This window comes from Alexandromys fortis, unplaced genomic scaffold (assembly GCF_014885135.2).
Source record: "Alexandromys fortis isolate MF-2015 unplaced genomic scaffold, M_Fortis_MF-2015_v1.1 scaffold_423, whole genome shotgun sequence".
NCBI classification, from domain to species: domain Eukaryota; kingdom Metazoa; phylum Chordata; class Mammalia; order Rodentia; family Cricetidae; genus Alexandromys; species Alexandromys fortis.
Window position 1 is genome coordinate 155,857 of NW_026068293.1, and position 14,002 is coordinate 169,858.

General features: G+C 50.9%; 1 protein-coding gene across 5 annotated transcripts; it reads left to right on the forward strand.

The window, feature by feature from the left end:
* Positions 1-4,485: 4,485 nt before the first annotated feature.
* Mcrs1 (microspherule protein 1) lies at positions 4,486-13,870 on the forward strand. Of its 5 annotated transcripts, XM_050132424.1 has the most exons (16): positions 4,486-4,636; positions 6,107-6,226; positions 6,394-6,577; positions 6,756-6,894; positions 7,266-7,404; positions 7,955-8,113; positions 8,268-8,377; positions 9,525-9,633; positions 9,894-10,032; positions 11,987-12,062; positions 12,336-12,364; positions 12,454-12,546; positions 12,705-12,787; positions 12,942-13,029; positions 13,248-13,375; positions 13,467-13,870. In XM_050132424.1, exons 3-16 carry the CDS (start codon positions 6,529-6,531, stop codon positions 13,551-13,553), a joined length of 1,428 nt encoding a protein of 475 aa, XP_049988381.1. In that variant the 5' UTR covers positions 4,486-4,636; positions 6,107-6,226; positions 6,394-6,528; the 3' UTR covers positions 13,554-13,870. The 5 variants fall into 5 exon arrangements, with proteins under 5 accessions (XP_049988381.1, XP_049988382.1, XP_049988384.1 ...); XM_050132425.1 differs by lacking the exon at positions 6,394-6,577; XM_050132427.1 differs by lacking the exons at positions 6,107-6,226; positions 6,394-6,577 and having other exon boundaries at positions 4,543-4,636.
* Positions 13,871-14,002: the final 132 nt, after the last annotated feature.

Here is a 14,002-nt window from a genome sequence, read left to right on the forward strand (position 1 = left end):
ACTCCTTGTGTACTTGTGTTGGTTAGTAATCAGGCACCTACACTGGCCAGCCCTAAGGGTCCTGACAGAATATGTCATCAAGTCACGTGCATATCTACCATACCCCCTTATAAAAAGCAGGACCCTCCCGTGTCTCCCTCTCTTTCCTGCTGCTCCCATCCCAGAGGGTTCTTCTGCCACCCTGCCCCTTCCCTTCCCCTCAATGAACCTCCCACATGAGTTGTGTTGTATAGTGTTACATTCCTTCTCACCGCTGCACCACACTGCAAAACAACAGAGATAGAATTGGCTCTGTTAGAAAACAGATTACAGGATGTACATGTAGATCACTTGATCCAAAGTTTTATTGTACTTTATTTATTTTACCTTCTACGCATAGGGATTCTTATGCAGAGAGAAGATAATATGTTAGAATGGATATTTTTAGCACACAAACAGAGTAAAAAATAGAGAAATGTAGAATAGGTTTCTGAATTGATTCTGAATGGAAAAAAATGAGACTTCACCAATTAGCAGGAACAGACAGCAGAAATTGTGGTACCATCTACTAATGCTGAAATTGCCTATTATGGGCAGAAATGAACATTGGCAAAGAGCTTGCATTAATTTTTTGGGAGAGATTAACAAATATGGCAAAAGCAAGAGACTTCCACTTATTAAAAGAATTAATTGGATTCTCCCTCATATAATAAAAGAGACACCGATTTCTGGAGCCCCTACTTTCTACAGTGATGCAAATAAATCAGGAAAGGCAGGTTGTAAGCCAGGAAAAATAAGCAAAGAGGCTCAAAGTCCTTATGATTCTGCTCAAATACTAGAGCAGTATCCCATTTTATGATATTATTAGATTTTTCTGAATCTATATTGTTACTCTCAATATACAGTAAGAGTTGTTTTACATATTGAAACTGCTGAACTTGTTTTAGATAATTCAGAGTTAACTTTGCTATTTATCCAACTACATCAAATAATCAGAAATAGAAACCATCTATTATATATAATGCATATTAGATCCCATATGTATCTACCTATGGCTATGACAAACAAAGCTGCTATGAACATAGTTGAGCACATGTCCTTGTGGCATGATTGAGCATCCTTTGGATACATACCCAAAAGTGGTATTATTGGGTCTTGAGGAAGGTTGTTTCCTGATTTTCTGAGAAATCGCCACACTGAATCCAAAGGGGGTTGTACCAGCTTGCATTCCCACCAGCAATGTAGAAGTGTTCGCTTTTTCCGCACAACCTCTCCAGCATAAGTTGTCATCAGTGTCTTTATCTTGGCCATTCTTCAGATGTAAGATGGAATCTCAGAGTTGTTTTGATTTGCATTTCTCTGATGACTAAGGATGTTGAACATTTCCTTAAGTGTCTTTCAGCCATTTTAGATTCCTCTGTTGAGAGTTCTCTGTTTAGGTCTTTACTCCATTTTTTTTTATTGGATTATGTGTAATTTTGTAATGTGTAATTGGTGTCCAATTTCTTGAGTTCTTTGTATATGTTGGAGATCAGACCTCTGTCTGATGTAAGGTTAGTGAAAATCTTTTCCCATTCTGTAGGCTGTCATTTTGTCTTGTTGACTGTATCCTTTGCTTTACAGAAGCTTTTCAGTTTCAGGAAGTCCCATTTATTAATTGTTCCTCTCAGTGTCTGTGCTGCTGGGGTTCTATTTAGGAAGTGGTTCCCTGTGCCAGTGAGTTCAAGTGTACTTCCCACTTTCTCTTCTATGAGGTTCAGTGTGGCTGGCTTTACGTTGAGGTCTTTGGACTTGAGTTTTCTGCATGGTGATAGATATGGGTCTATTTTCATTCTTCTACATGTTGATATCCATTTATGTCAGCACCACTTGTTAAATATGCTTTCTTTTTTCCATGTGATATTTTTTGCTTCCTTGTCAAAGATCAGGTGTTCAAAGATGTGTGGATTGATATCCAGGTCTTCTGTTCAGTTCCATTGGTCCTTCTGTCTGTTCTTATGCCAATACCAGGCTGTTTTCAGTACTGTAGCTCTGTAGTAGAGTTTGAAGTCAAGGATTGTGATGCCTCCAGAAGTTCTTTTATTGTACAGGATTATTTTGGCTATCCTGGATTTTTTACTTTTCCATATGAAGTTGAGTACCGTTCTTTGCAGGTCTTTGAAGAATTTTGCTGGGATTAGGATGGGCATTGCGTTGAATCTGTGGCTTTACCAAGTTTAATGCAGATGAATTTGAAGACATAATAGTTGAGAACCAGCTATTCCTAATGGTTATGGGATCAAATAACTCCCCAATTACAATCCCCTGGGCAAGTGGCAGACCATGCAGTCCTGATGACTTCCACTGTGCTCTCATATACCCACCCCCAATCACGTTCAGTAATAAATCTCACAGCCAGTAAAAAAAAAAAAAAATCATGAGACTTTAGGGAATGTTATATTATTTTTTTAATTTTTATTTATTTTTGTGTGTGGGGTGGTAATCAAAACAGGATTTTTCTGTGTAACAGATCAGGCTGTCCTAGAACTCACTCTGTAAACCAGGCTGACCTGGAACACAGATTCCCCCTGCCTCTGCATCTTGGTTTTTGTTGTTGTTGTTGTTGTTTTTTGTTTTTCGAGACAGGGTTTCTCTGTAGCTTTGGTGCCTGTCCTGGAACTAGCTCTTGTAGACTAGGCTGGCCTCGAACTCCCAGAGATCTGCCTGCCTCTGCCTCCCGAGTGCTGGGATTAAAGTGCACCACCACCGCCCAGCCTTCAACTTGTCATTTTTGCCTTATTTAGAGACACCTAGAAAACAACACTCTGGATGTGTCTGTGAGGCTGTTTTCTGGAGGTTGAACTGATATGGGAAGCCCTCCCCTAAATGCAGGAGACACCATTCTCTGGGCTAGGGCACCCATACTTCATCTCTCTGCACCTCGGAACTGTGGACACAACAGGGAGCAGACACCCCATGCATCTGCCACCGTGCCTTTCCTGCCAGGATGTTTTGAACCCTGCCCCCAAAGTGTAAGCTAAAATAACCCCTCCTGCCCTAAATTGCTTTTGTTAGGCATTTTGTCACAGCCTGGAGAAAACAACTAACAGACACTGGATCATACCAATCCAGCTCTTCGCCAGATCGATGCCTGGTTAGGGTAGGTGACATGGCTTGGTGGTACAACACTTGCCTGGCATACACCAAACGTTCAATTCCTAGTTTTTTTTTATGAGCCCCTTAGAGAAGAGCACCCAATTAATTCTCATCCAGCATAGATACTAAACTACACTCTATTTAGCACCCCCCACCAGACTGGGTCCTAGTTTACTTCCTATTGCCGAGACCAAAGCACCACTACTAAAAGCAACGTGGGAAGGAAAGGGTTTATTCCATTCCAAGTCACACTCTGTTACCAAGGAAAGCAGGGCAGGAACTGAAGCAGAAGCTCTGGAGGAAAACTCTGCACGGCTTGTGAACCATGCTTTCATTTACAAAACAGGACCCTGGCCCAGGGGCAGTACTTCCCACAGGAGGCTGAGCCCTCTCACATCTATCCCAACCAAGAAAATGTCCCACAGACCAGCCCGCTGGTCAATCTGATGGAGGCTTTTTCTCAATTGAAGTTCCCTCTCCTTAGATGACTCTAGCTAATGTCAAGATGACAAAAATCTAACCTGCATACCGTGTACCCGAAAACTTAAATGTTTCGGGGGAGATAAAGCAGGTACATACTCATTAAATAAATTCGTATTTAGAATCCCAGTAAATTAAATGGAGACTTGAAGCTAAGAGTTAATCGTAGAACTGTCAAGGTCAAGACAGGCAAGTCGTCCATTTGACTCTTGAATTCAGGACGTCAGACACGTTAGGCAAAAGCTCTTCCAAGGAGCTACGCCTGCCACAGCTCCTTTTTGTGCCCCTCAAAGGGAGCATGAAACAGACAGAACTACTAAAGTCCGGTTTCCCTAGCTTTCTCGGGCATCTCTCACAGCCCGAACTCCCAGCGTTTTCTGTTCTCTGGGAGCCAGTTCTTCCCAATATTCTCTCAGGGGACACTGAAAGTGATCCGGCTGGTTTCCCGGCACCCACGACGACCCTCAGCCAAGGCAGAGTCCACGTGATGTAACCGACTGGCACCGCTCTTTCTTAGACATGAAACTTGCTGACCATACTGTACGCCAATTCTCCCTGCCTGACCAAGTCTTGTGCTCCCCAAAGGGCCTGACAGAATACTTTATCTAAAAACACTGGCCGATAAAACAATACAAAATTCGGTCCTGGGAGACTCTCCAAGCTTAGTGCTAATCACGAAGCTCAAATTTATACTGCGGTCCCGCCCTTCCAGCGTCGCCTAGGCTGTGTCTCACACAACAAGCCCGCCCTCCCCGCTATTCTTTGAACAGGGAAACTTCTCGAGCTCTTACAATTAATGCCCGGCGCCTCCCTAGGTGCCTTTTCCAATTGGGAAAGCTTCACTTCCGGCTTCCGGCAAAATGGTTTATTCTAAGCCACCTAGCCACGCCCCTTTCACTCTCGTTTCCAGAACGAACCGGAAAAGGTCGCGCAACCCCGCGTTCACAACCCGGAAGTAGATGCTTCTCACGGAAGCCGGCTTTGGCCCTGCGGCTCCTGCAGTCGCCGCGGAGAAATTGTTGGAGCTGGCAGCCTAGGAATGGTGAGACCTCGCGGTTCGTCTCCTAGTGTTCTCAGTAGAGTTGGGGGCAAAACGGAGTTTCACAATGTGCCGCGGGGCACAACCCCCCCAAAATTCGGGGCCCCGCCCCGGTATCGGCCCGAAAAATCTGCGCATGCGTGAGTCTGATCGAGCTAGAATCGGGCCTGCGGCGTTGCACGCATGCGCAAAGGTGGCATGTTTGAGGTGGGGTGAGACCTGGCCGGGAGTTGGTCCTGGTTCGCTGTCACCAGCCGGTGGGGCTCAGAGCCAGACTGCGAGCGCATCGCGGTTTATCGGTGCAGTACTGTGTGCTGCAGCGCTGACTAAATTTCCACTTCTCCCCAGAGTCCCTGAAACAGCCCCGGACTGACCCCTCACCTCGGGTGGGCTCCCGCGGGAAGGGCGCGGAGGGACGGGAAGGAAGGGCAAAGACCGCTTCAGTTGCGTGTGGGACTGGGCACCTTCCCCCTCTCCGGCGGTGCCCGCGTTCCCCGGCCGTGACCTGCGGAGCAGGGCGAGGGGCAGAACTCGGAACTTTGCCCCGGGAGGCACCGGAGTCCGGAGGGGCGGGGCCTGCAGACAGCCCTCCGGGAAGTCTGTCTCTTGAGTTTTCCTGGGGCTAGAGGCGGGTCTGCCAAGGCAGTGGGGATTCACCCAGTTCCCAAACCAATTTTTAATCTTCAGCACCCACTTATGTAAAAGCCGCAAAAGGAAGGGGAAGAAAGGTGTAGTGAGACACCGGGATTCTGTCTATCCTCCCCGGCTGCGGCCTAGGAGAGGGGTTGGGGCTGCTGCTGTGAGCGGGCCATTGAAGAAAAAAAGCGAGCCAGGAATCCCTTGACTCTTTTTGACAGTCAAGATGTTTCATTTGGGACTTGCTGGTAAAATTAGAGGGGTCTCTGAACCGAGTGTGTCTTTTTTTTTTTTTTTCTCGAGACAGGGTTTCTCTGTGGTTTTGGAGCCTGTCCTGGAACTAGCTCTTGTAGACCAGGCTGGTCTTGGAACTCACAGAGATCCGCCTGCCTCTGCCTCCCGAGTGCTGGGATTAAAGGTGTGGCGCCACCACTACACAGCTCGCGAGTGTGTCTTTTGTCTTCAGCTTTTATCACGCTCCCCAAGGGCTCAGTGACTTCCACATAGCTACTTAGATTTTTGTTTCTGTTTTTTGAAGCAGTTTTTGAAGTTTTATATAGCTCTGGCTTGCTGGGTAGGCCAGGCTGGCCTCAAACTCGACAGGGATCCACCTGCCTCTGCTTTCTGGTACAGGGATTAAAGGCAGGAGCCAGCACACCAGGTAATAGCTACTGAGGGTTAACTGTAATCGGGAGTGGCGCTTCATGCCTCTTCCCACTACATATGCCCTCCCTACCTCATGAGACAGGAAACACGAGCAAGTTCAGGAAGTGGGAAGTAGGTAGGTTTGGCCCCTTAGAAACCTGAGCCTGAGGGAGCTTTATTTCTCCTTTGCAGACTCTCTACTCGACTTCTAAGCTCTCTTGGTCAGAATCCTTGGATGAGCGTGCGGGACCCTTCCTCCTAGCCCTGTGGTTTGGAGCCAGTGGCTTTGGGACTGTGAGAGGATGGACAAAGGTAGTATGAGGCCAGGCCAGCTCCCCAGATGCTCGGGCACCAAGCATCTGCTGATTTTAACCCCCCCCCCCCCCCCCCCCCCCCCCGGGCCTTGCACAAGTGTCTCAGTTCTGGCTGGGCCTTGCCACCTCCCCCTGGGCCAGCACCACCCATGCACCTCTTGGCAGAGCCACAATTGACTGACCTGCTGCTGAGCTGCTGCTCTTTGGCACGCTGCATTTTGATGGCAGAGGGAGCAGTTATGCCCAGAGCCCGGTGTGTCGGCATCACCAGTCTGACCTGAGCACCATGTGCTGCGCGACATGACAGGTGGCACCGGGAGAACTGCCCAGCATGGAAGGTCTGGGCCAGGTCTGAGCCCAGACGGGATCTGGATGGCCGAAAACCCTACCTTAGAAGCTTCGAGCCTCAAGGAGGCAGGGAAAGGGCTGAAGGGACTAGCAAGGGGTGGGGGTGGGGCGCTGAAAAAAGGGGTCCCATGTGCAGAGGGTGCCTGGGAAGCCTGAGTTCACCATTTCTATTTTTCTAGATCCCCAGGGGCTGCTAGATTCATCCCTGATGGCATCAGGCACTGCCAGCCGTTCAGAGGATGAAGAGTCACTGGCAGGACAGAAGCGAGCCTCCTCCCAGGCCCTGGGTACTATCCCTAAACGGAGAAGCTCCTCCAGGTAGCCGGGTTCCGAGAGACTGGGAAGGGGAGGGCTTGTGGGGTTAGCTACCACATGCTTTAACCTTTGCTGGGAATGGCCCTCTGACCCTGCCTTGGGTCCAGACAGAGCCGGTGCTTTTCCTTTCCGAATTCCCCTGCTGTTCCCTCCCGGTAGCATTCAGGACAGGCAGAGGGGTTACCAGCCTCTGTGGCGTTTGCAGTCTCTAACCTGTAGCCTCTCATCTCAGGACTCGCTTATAGCCATTCCCTATGCACTGAGCCAGGCACTGGTGGAAATGAAGGCAGCGGGGCAGTTAGCGCCCACTGGAAGCCTGCTCTTTAGAGGCTGGATGGGCTGACCAGTGGCTAACAGTGCAGGGCTTCCTACAGGTTCATCAAGAGGAAGAAATTTGATGACGAGCTGGTGGAGAGCAGCCTGGCCAAGTCTTCCACCCGGGTGAAGGGGGCCAGTGGAGGAGAGTCGGGCCGCTGCTCAGGGAGCGAGCCCTCCTCTAGTGAGAAGAAGAAGGTAAGGAACTGGTACAGCAAGGAGCCAGGTGTGCTGGAGTCTGTTTCCCCAGATAGATGAGGCTGTGAGGGGACCAAGCTGCCCCGCCCCCACTCTAGGCCCCTCCCTTCTGTCTTTCCCTACTCCCTTTCTTGCTGCACTCCTCACTCTGCCAGTGCATCCTGTATCACATTCGGTGTGGGAGGCAGGGAGCATGTATCTATTCTGGGAGCAGACAGCTTGTTCCCAGCATTGCAGGGTGTAAAAATAACCCCCAGGTGGCATTGCTCTGGCCCCAGACAGTGTACCAGCAAGAGTAGTTCCCTGGTATCCTCCCCACCCACCCTCCATTCTCAACCCAAGGGTACCACGAGCAGAAAGAAGACCCCATCTGGTAAAGAATTATGCAGAAGTAATTTGGTGGGGGTGGGTATTGGAAAGCTGAGCTCTCAGCTTGGCTCCCTGGTGTTCCCTGAGCCTGCAGCTGTCACAGTTTGTGAAGCAGTAGGTCGGAAGCCCTAGCTTTTCTGCTACCAGCTTTGAGTTTATTGTGGTCCTGCCCTGTACCCAGGTATCCAAGGCCCCCAGCACACCTGTGCCACCCAGCCCTGCCCCAACCCCTGGACTCACTAAGCGTGTGAAGAAAAGCAAACAGCCACTTCAGGTAACGAAGGATCTGGGCCGCTGGAAGCCTGCAGACGACCTCCTACTCATCAATGCTGTGCTGCAGGTAGTTCACCCCCCAACCCCACCATGGGACTGGGGCTCCCTTCCCCTACCCTCCAAATCCCGAACCCCACACTAGCTCAGTAGGACCCTATGGCTTCCAAGGGAAGGATTCTTCCCAGTGCTGAGACTGGAGCAAACCAGTCTGGGTCTTGCAGACCAATGACCTGACATCCGTCCACCTGGGTGTGAAGTTCAGCTGTCGTTTCACCCTTCGGGAAGTTCAAGAGCGTTGGTACGCGCTGCTCTACGACCCTGTCATCTCCAAGTAAGTGGGCTAGCTCCAGTAGAGGGGAGGTACTGGGGGTACCCAAATTTGGAACTAGATATAGGAAAGCCAGATTCTACCAGGGCCCAAAGGAAGGGCTTGGGAGGCAGGTCTGGGACCTTGTGTCCCCTGGGATAATTGGGGACCTGCCAGGTTCACAGAGCAGCTCCTTCCTCTAGCTCCTTATAGTCCCAGGTGGAGAGAAGCGGCAGTCTGGCGGTAGAGAAGGTGGCATAGGAAACAAATGGCCACAAGTGCCAGGAGCCCCAGGTCCACCAGGGTCACCTCTGAACTTTTCCACACTGGCCTCTCATAGATCCTTATATGAAGAGGGAACTGAGCCCCTTGCACTCAGGAGGCAAAGGCAGGTGGGTCTCTGAGTTCAAGGCCAGCCTGGTTTACACAGAGTGAGTTCCTGAATGTCGATGGCTACACAGTGAAACCCTGCCTTGAAAACAAACAAACAAACAAAAAAGAGAACTGAAACAAAAGAGTCCCTAGACCTGCTAGGTTCAGAATTCCCACTAAGCTCACGCACATAGGCAGCGTGCTCCTCAGTCACTTAGTGCTGTGTCCTCAGAGCTCGGGCTGATGCTGAGCATCCATCCTCTCCTCCACAGCCCTGCCACCCATCGTAGCTGTAGCCCTAGCCCAGAGACGCCAGAATACAGGCTGGCCTCAGCATGGGAAGAAGGGGACAGTAGCAGTGGTTAATGAGTGCAGCGTTAGCCGTGTACTGGGGAAGGGCTAGAAGGAGTTACAGCTTGTCCCATCCCAGCTCTTTCCTGTATGCTGTTTTGAGCCCAGGTTTTACTTTGTACACCTGCCTGATTTCGAGCTTCTCTGTAGCCTAGACTGGCCTTGAACGTTGAACTGTCCTCCTGCCTCCATCTTCTGCAGGCTGGAATTACAAGCGTGTGCCACCACACTGGGTTTTTAGAGAATGTGACTTCCATTTAATGAGTTGCCTCTTCATTCACTGGACCATGCCCCGGTGCTGTGCTAAGCCTCAGGTTATTTCTACCAAGGACTTCTAGGCTTGGGATCTCTTAAGTCCCAAAGGTTTATAGGTTTGGGGGGGAGTAGGAACCCCAGAATACTTGACTCCCTCCGTTCAGCTCTGTCCTTCATCTCTTTCCATGCTCAGGCTGGCTTGCCAGGCCATGAGGCAATTGCACCCAGAAGCCATAGCAGCCATTCAGAGCAAGGCCCTGTTCAGCAAGGCTGAAGAGCAGTTGCTGAGCAAAGTAGGATCGGTAAGGTTGAGGACTGGGACAGAGTACAAGCTGGGCCACCTGGAAAACCACCAGAGTGGGGAGCCCTGTCTGCCCTGTCTGTGGTCTGCACACGTGCAGATGGGCACGTCTGCTGGGACCTTTGTGATGGGTCTTGGGAGAAACCATTCCTGACCCCCTGGTTGACTGTTGCTTCTTCCAGTTCCTTGGGAGGGCTTGGGGACAAGGACAGGGCGGGAATGAGGAAACCCTGGCATGAAAAGCTTATTTGTTGTTTCCAGACCAGCCAGCCCACCTTGGAAACCTTCCAGGACTTGCTACACAGACACCCTGATGCCTTCTACCTGGCTCGTACTGCCAAGGCTCTGCAGGCCCACTGGCAGCTCATGAAACAGTATTATCTACTTGAGGACCAGACAGGTAACACCCCAGGAACTGCAGTGTGAGCGGCCAGGTGTTCAGGTGGGAGAGCTTGTGTGAAGTGCTCTGGGCACAGCTGCCTGCCGGTGTCAGAAGCCCCTAGTATCCTCTTCACCTCGGTTTGGAAAAAAAAAAAAAAAACCAGCAACAAAACTTGCTTCCTTGTAGAGCTGGTAAGGCCTTTGGCCTCCTGGAAAGGGAGACCAGCTTGCCTAGTATCTTGTGCTTAAAGTCCAAATAGCAGTTATTACTGCTTCTTGTTTTTGGGTCTTGTTTTTTTCTTGACCTATCTTGCCATCACAAACGATACATTAGTATATTATTTATAGGTAGCATTAAAACTGGAGCAGCCTGGGAGTGTCCGTCTTTATTCCCTCTTCCTCATGTCCTCAGAGATAATGGCTGCCTTTACAGTTACCCTGTCAGCATACTGCACCCCCTCCCCCATTGCCTTGTTGTGGACCAGGGAGTGTGTGTTGTCAGGTGGTTTAAGCCTAGGACTCTCCAGTGGGACTTGGTAGCTAGGCCCGCATCTACTTCTTCCCCGAGGGCTGGAGCGCTTTCTGCCACCCTCTTACCATTGAACTCCCTTCTCCAGAGAAGAAGTACTGGGAAAGCCATCTGGTTAGGCTGCAGAAAGCCTGTAGGGGGACTGGTGACCCAGGTCCTGGTGTCTGTGGCTTGGGCACACTCTTCTTGCCCGAATCCACTGCCTGCTGTGTAGTGCACCACACCATCATAGTTCCCTGTACTAGGAAAGTGAAGCCCTTCACTATGGATTCTCCTGCAGCTCTGCTTCCAAAAGATGGTCTCCTGCATGAGGCCCGAAGAAAATACAGCCACAGGTTTTAGTGCTCCAGGAGCTTTCTGTCTTACCTGTCACTGAATCTTCACAGAGACCATTTGCTAGGTGATATTTATTTCTATGGCTTTAAAGCCAGCTTGTCTTTGTTTTTATTGTTTTTTGGTTTTTCGAGACAGGATTTCTCCGTGTAGCCTTGGCTGTCCTAGAATTTACAGAGATCCGGAAGTCACTCTGTTGACTGAAAGCCTTATCTAAAGGTTATAGAATTTTTTTCCTTCGAGAGTCTTTGTGTGGGAATTAGTTTCTCATTGCTTAGATCCCAGGGTCCCAAGGATCAGACGGTTTCCTTGGCTTAACCAGCAGGTTGGTCACACATCAGTCATGGATTTTAGGTGGACCTGATGGAAGGCAGCTTGGTGGCAGTGACCAGAGAGCCTACTCCTCTGTCACCACAGTCTCTGGCCTCCTGTGTAGCCCTCCAACCCCCAAACTGGCTGCTGGCTGCCCTGCTGTAGAGCGCCACTGCCGTCTTGGCACAGCTGGCCAGAAGTCGCAAGTTCTTATATTCTGGGCTCCTCAGTTTCTTCTGTTCTCACCAGAAACTTGAAAACTTTCATGAAACAATATTTTTTCAGAACATAACCGTTCGGTTCTAATATTAATTCTCCTGCTCCGTTTCATCTCTTAACAGCAATAAAACTAACTTCATGGCTTCATGGCCCATAAGGAGTCACCCCCACAGGTTGAAGTGGAAGCAGTGCTGCACGCCTCTTAGGGCCGCCAGAAGGCTGTGCCGAGCATCTGCGCTCTGCTGCCCCTCATATACAGGGGAGCTGAGCAGTCCTCCCCTGGTCTCTGACCCCTCACGTGTACAGGGAGCTGAGCAGTCCTCTCGTGCTTAGTATGAGATGTCACGGGTGAGCGTGTCATGCACCACAAGCCCATGCAGGTCAGCTGTAGATCCCTCATCTTGAACCACCTCTGTCCCAAGTTCAGTGGCAGTATGCATTGTGTCAAGTCAGAGTGTCGCTGACTTGGGACAGTGCTCCCTCTGGCTCTGGTACCCTGGCTACCCGGCTCGCCTGGCTGTTGGCAGCCGGGGCTGGAGAAGGAACCTCGACATTTACACTTCCTCTGTTGTTTGTTCAGTGCAGCCACTGCCTAAGGGGGACCAAGTGCTAAACTTCTCTGATGCAGAGGACCTGATTGACGACAGTAAGCTCAAGTGAGTTCCTGGAGAGGGTTGACTCCAATTTGTTGGGCACACCAGGCTGCCCAGCAGACGTAGCTTCAGTTGCAGCTGCTGGGCCTAGCCACCCTGTTGCACCCTCTCCTATGGGGGCCGCTTAAGCTCACTGCCTTCCCTTTCCCTGCCTGGTCCCAGGGCTAGGCCAGGCCTTAACTTCCTGAGCCCCAAGGCTGAAGAGCCTGGGGTGCCCTAGTGGGCCAGGTACCGGGGCCTAATAGTGGGCCTGATTCACCCTTTTCACCACCCCAGGGACATGCGAGACGAAGTCCTGGAGCATGGTAAGCCTGCCCTCCTGGGGACAGTGGGGGTGGAGGGGACCAGTTCAAGGTGCTGGTGGCATCAGTGTTCCTTCTTAACCTCACCTCAGAGCTGACAGTGGCTGACCGGCGGCAGAAACGAGAGATCCGGCAGCTGGAGCAGGAACTGCATAAGTGGCAGGTGCTTGTGGACAGCATCACAGGTGAGGCTGGGGACCAGAGAGCATTATCTGTGGTATCTGTCCCGTCGAGCCCCTTTGCTTGCCCTATCTGGGTATGCTGTTTGCCAGCCCAGTCCCTGTCTTCCCCACCCTGGTGCAGGGCTGGGAATTTCCTACTTGCTTACTCTGCTCTTCCTCAGGCATGAGCTCTCCAGACTTCGACAACCAGACCCTGGCCGTGTTGCGGGGCCGCATGGTGCGATATCTAATGCGTTCTCGTGAGGTAAGACAGGTTGTCACTGTTCCCACCCTGCCTAGGCACCCGTCCTTGTTGTCCCTTACTCTGCCCAGTCCTTGTTTTCTCATTGTTCCCTGGCCTATGTGGGGCTCCTTTACCTCATTCCCTGACCCAGCCCTCACCTCCACCATTTTCCCAGATCACCCTGGGCAGAGCAACCAAGGACAACCAGATCGATGTGGACCTGTCTCTAGAAGGTCCAGCCTGGAAGATCTCCCGCAAGCAAGGTATACCATCCTGCCACTCCAGCGGCCTCTCACTGGACTTTCCAGCCATGGGCCGTGGGCCTCAAGAGCCCTCATGGGCCCAAGAGGAATTGGTGCCCTGAGGTCTCTTGAGGGGGTCTGAAGCGCCTTCAAACCCTCTTCCCCAGGAAGCGGAAAGGCACTTGGCTTTATCTCTGGGCTGTCTCCCTTGTCATTCGTTTTCCTTTCTGCCTCCACAGGTGTCATCAAGCTGAAAAACAATGGTGACTTCTTCATTGCCAATGAGGGCCGGCGGCCTATCTATATCGATGGCCGGCCTGTGCTGTGTGGTTCCAAGTGGAGGCTTAGCAACAACTCTGTGGTGGAGGTGAGTTGGAGATGGAGCATGCCAGGTGCATGACAGTCTAGCCCATGGATGTCCTGTTCCACCTCTGTACTGAGCCGTCTTTCCTGCCCAGATCGCCAGCCTGAGATTTGTCTTCCTCATCAACCAGGACCTCATTGCCCTCATCCGGGCCGAGGCTGCCAAGATCACACCACAGTGAGGCGGGTAGCAGAAACCAGGGCATCCTCTAGCCTCAGTTTCCCCTGTCATTCCAGCTCCCTTGAGCTGGGAACTCAGGCTCCTGGAAAACCCTTCTACCCAGAGTGGGTAGTGGAGACCCAACTTCTGGCCCATTGATTTGAGCCTTTGAGGCAAGGTGGGAATCACCATGGGGAAGCAAGAGAGGCTGGGACCCCTGAGCCTCCCCAGAGCCAGAGCCCCCATCATTGCCACATCACTCCTGTGTCTCCAGTGGGTCAGCTTTAGACTCTTCTTTTTTGTTTTTCTTTTTGTAAATAAAAAGCACTGAGTTCCAAAGTAGTTTCTTTTATTTGTGTGTGTGTGTGTGTGTGTGTGTGTGTGTGTGTGTGTGTGTGTGTAATATAAAAAACATGAGGACAGGTGGAGATGGGCACATGCAAGGAATGGCAGAACCCCTCCTTGAACTCA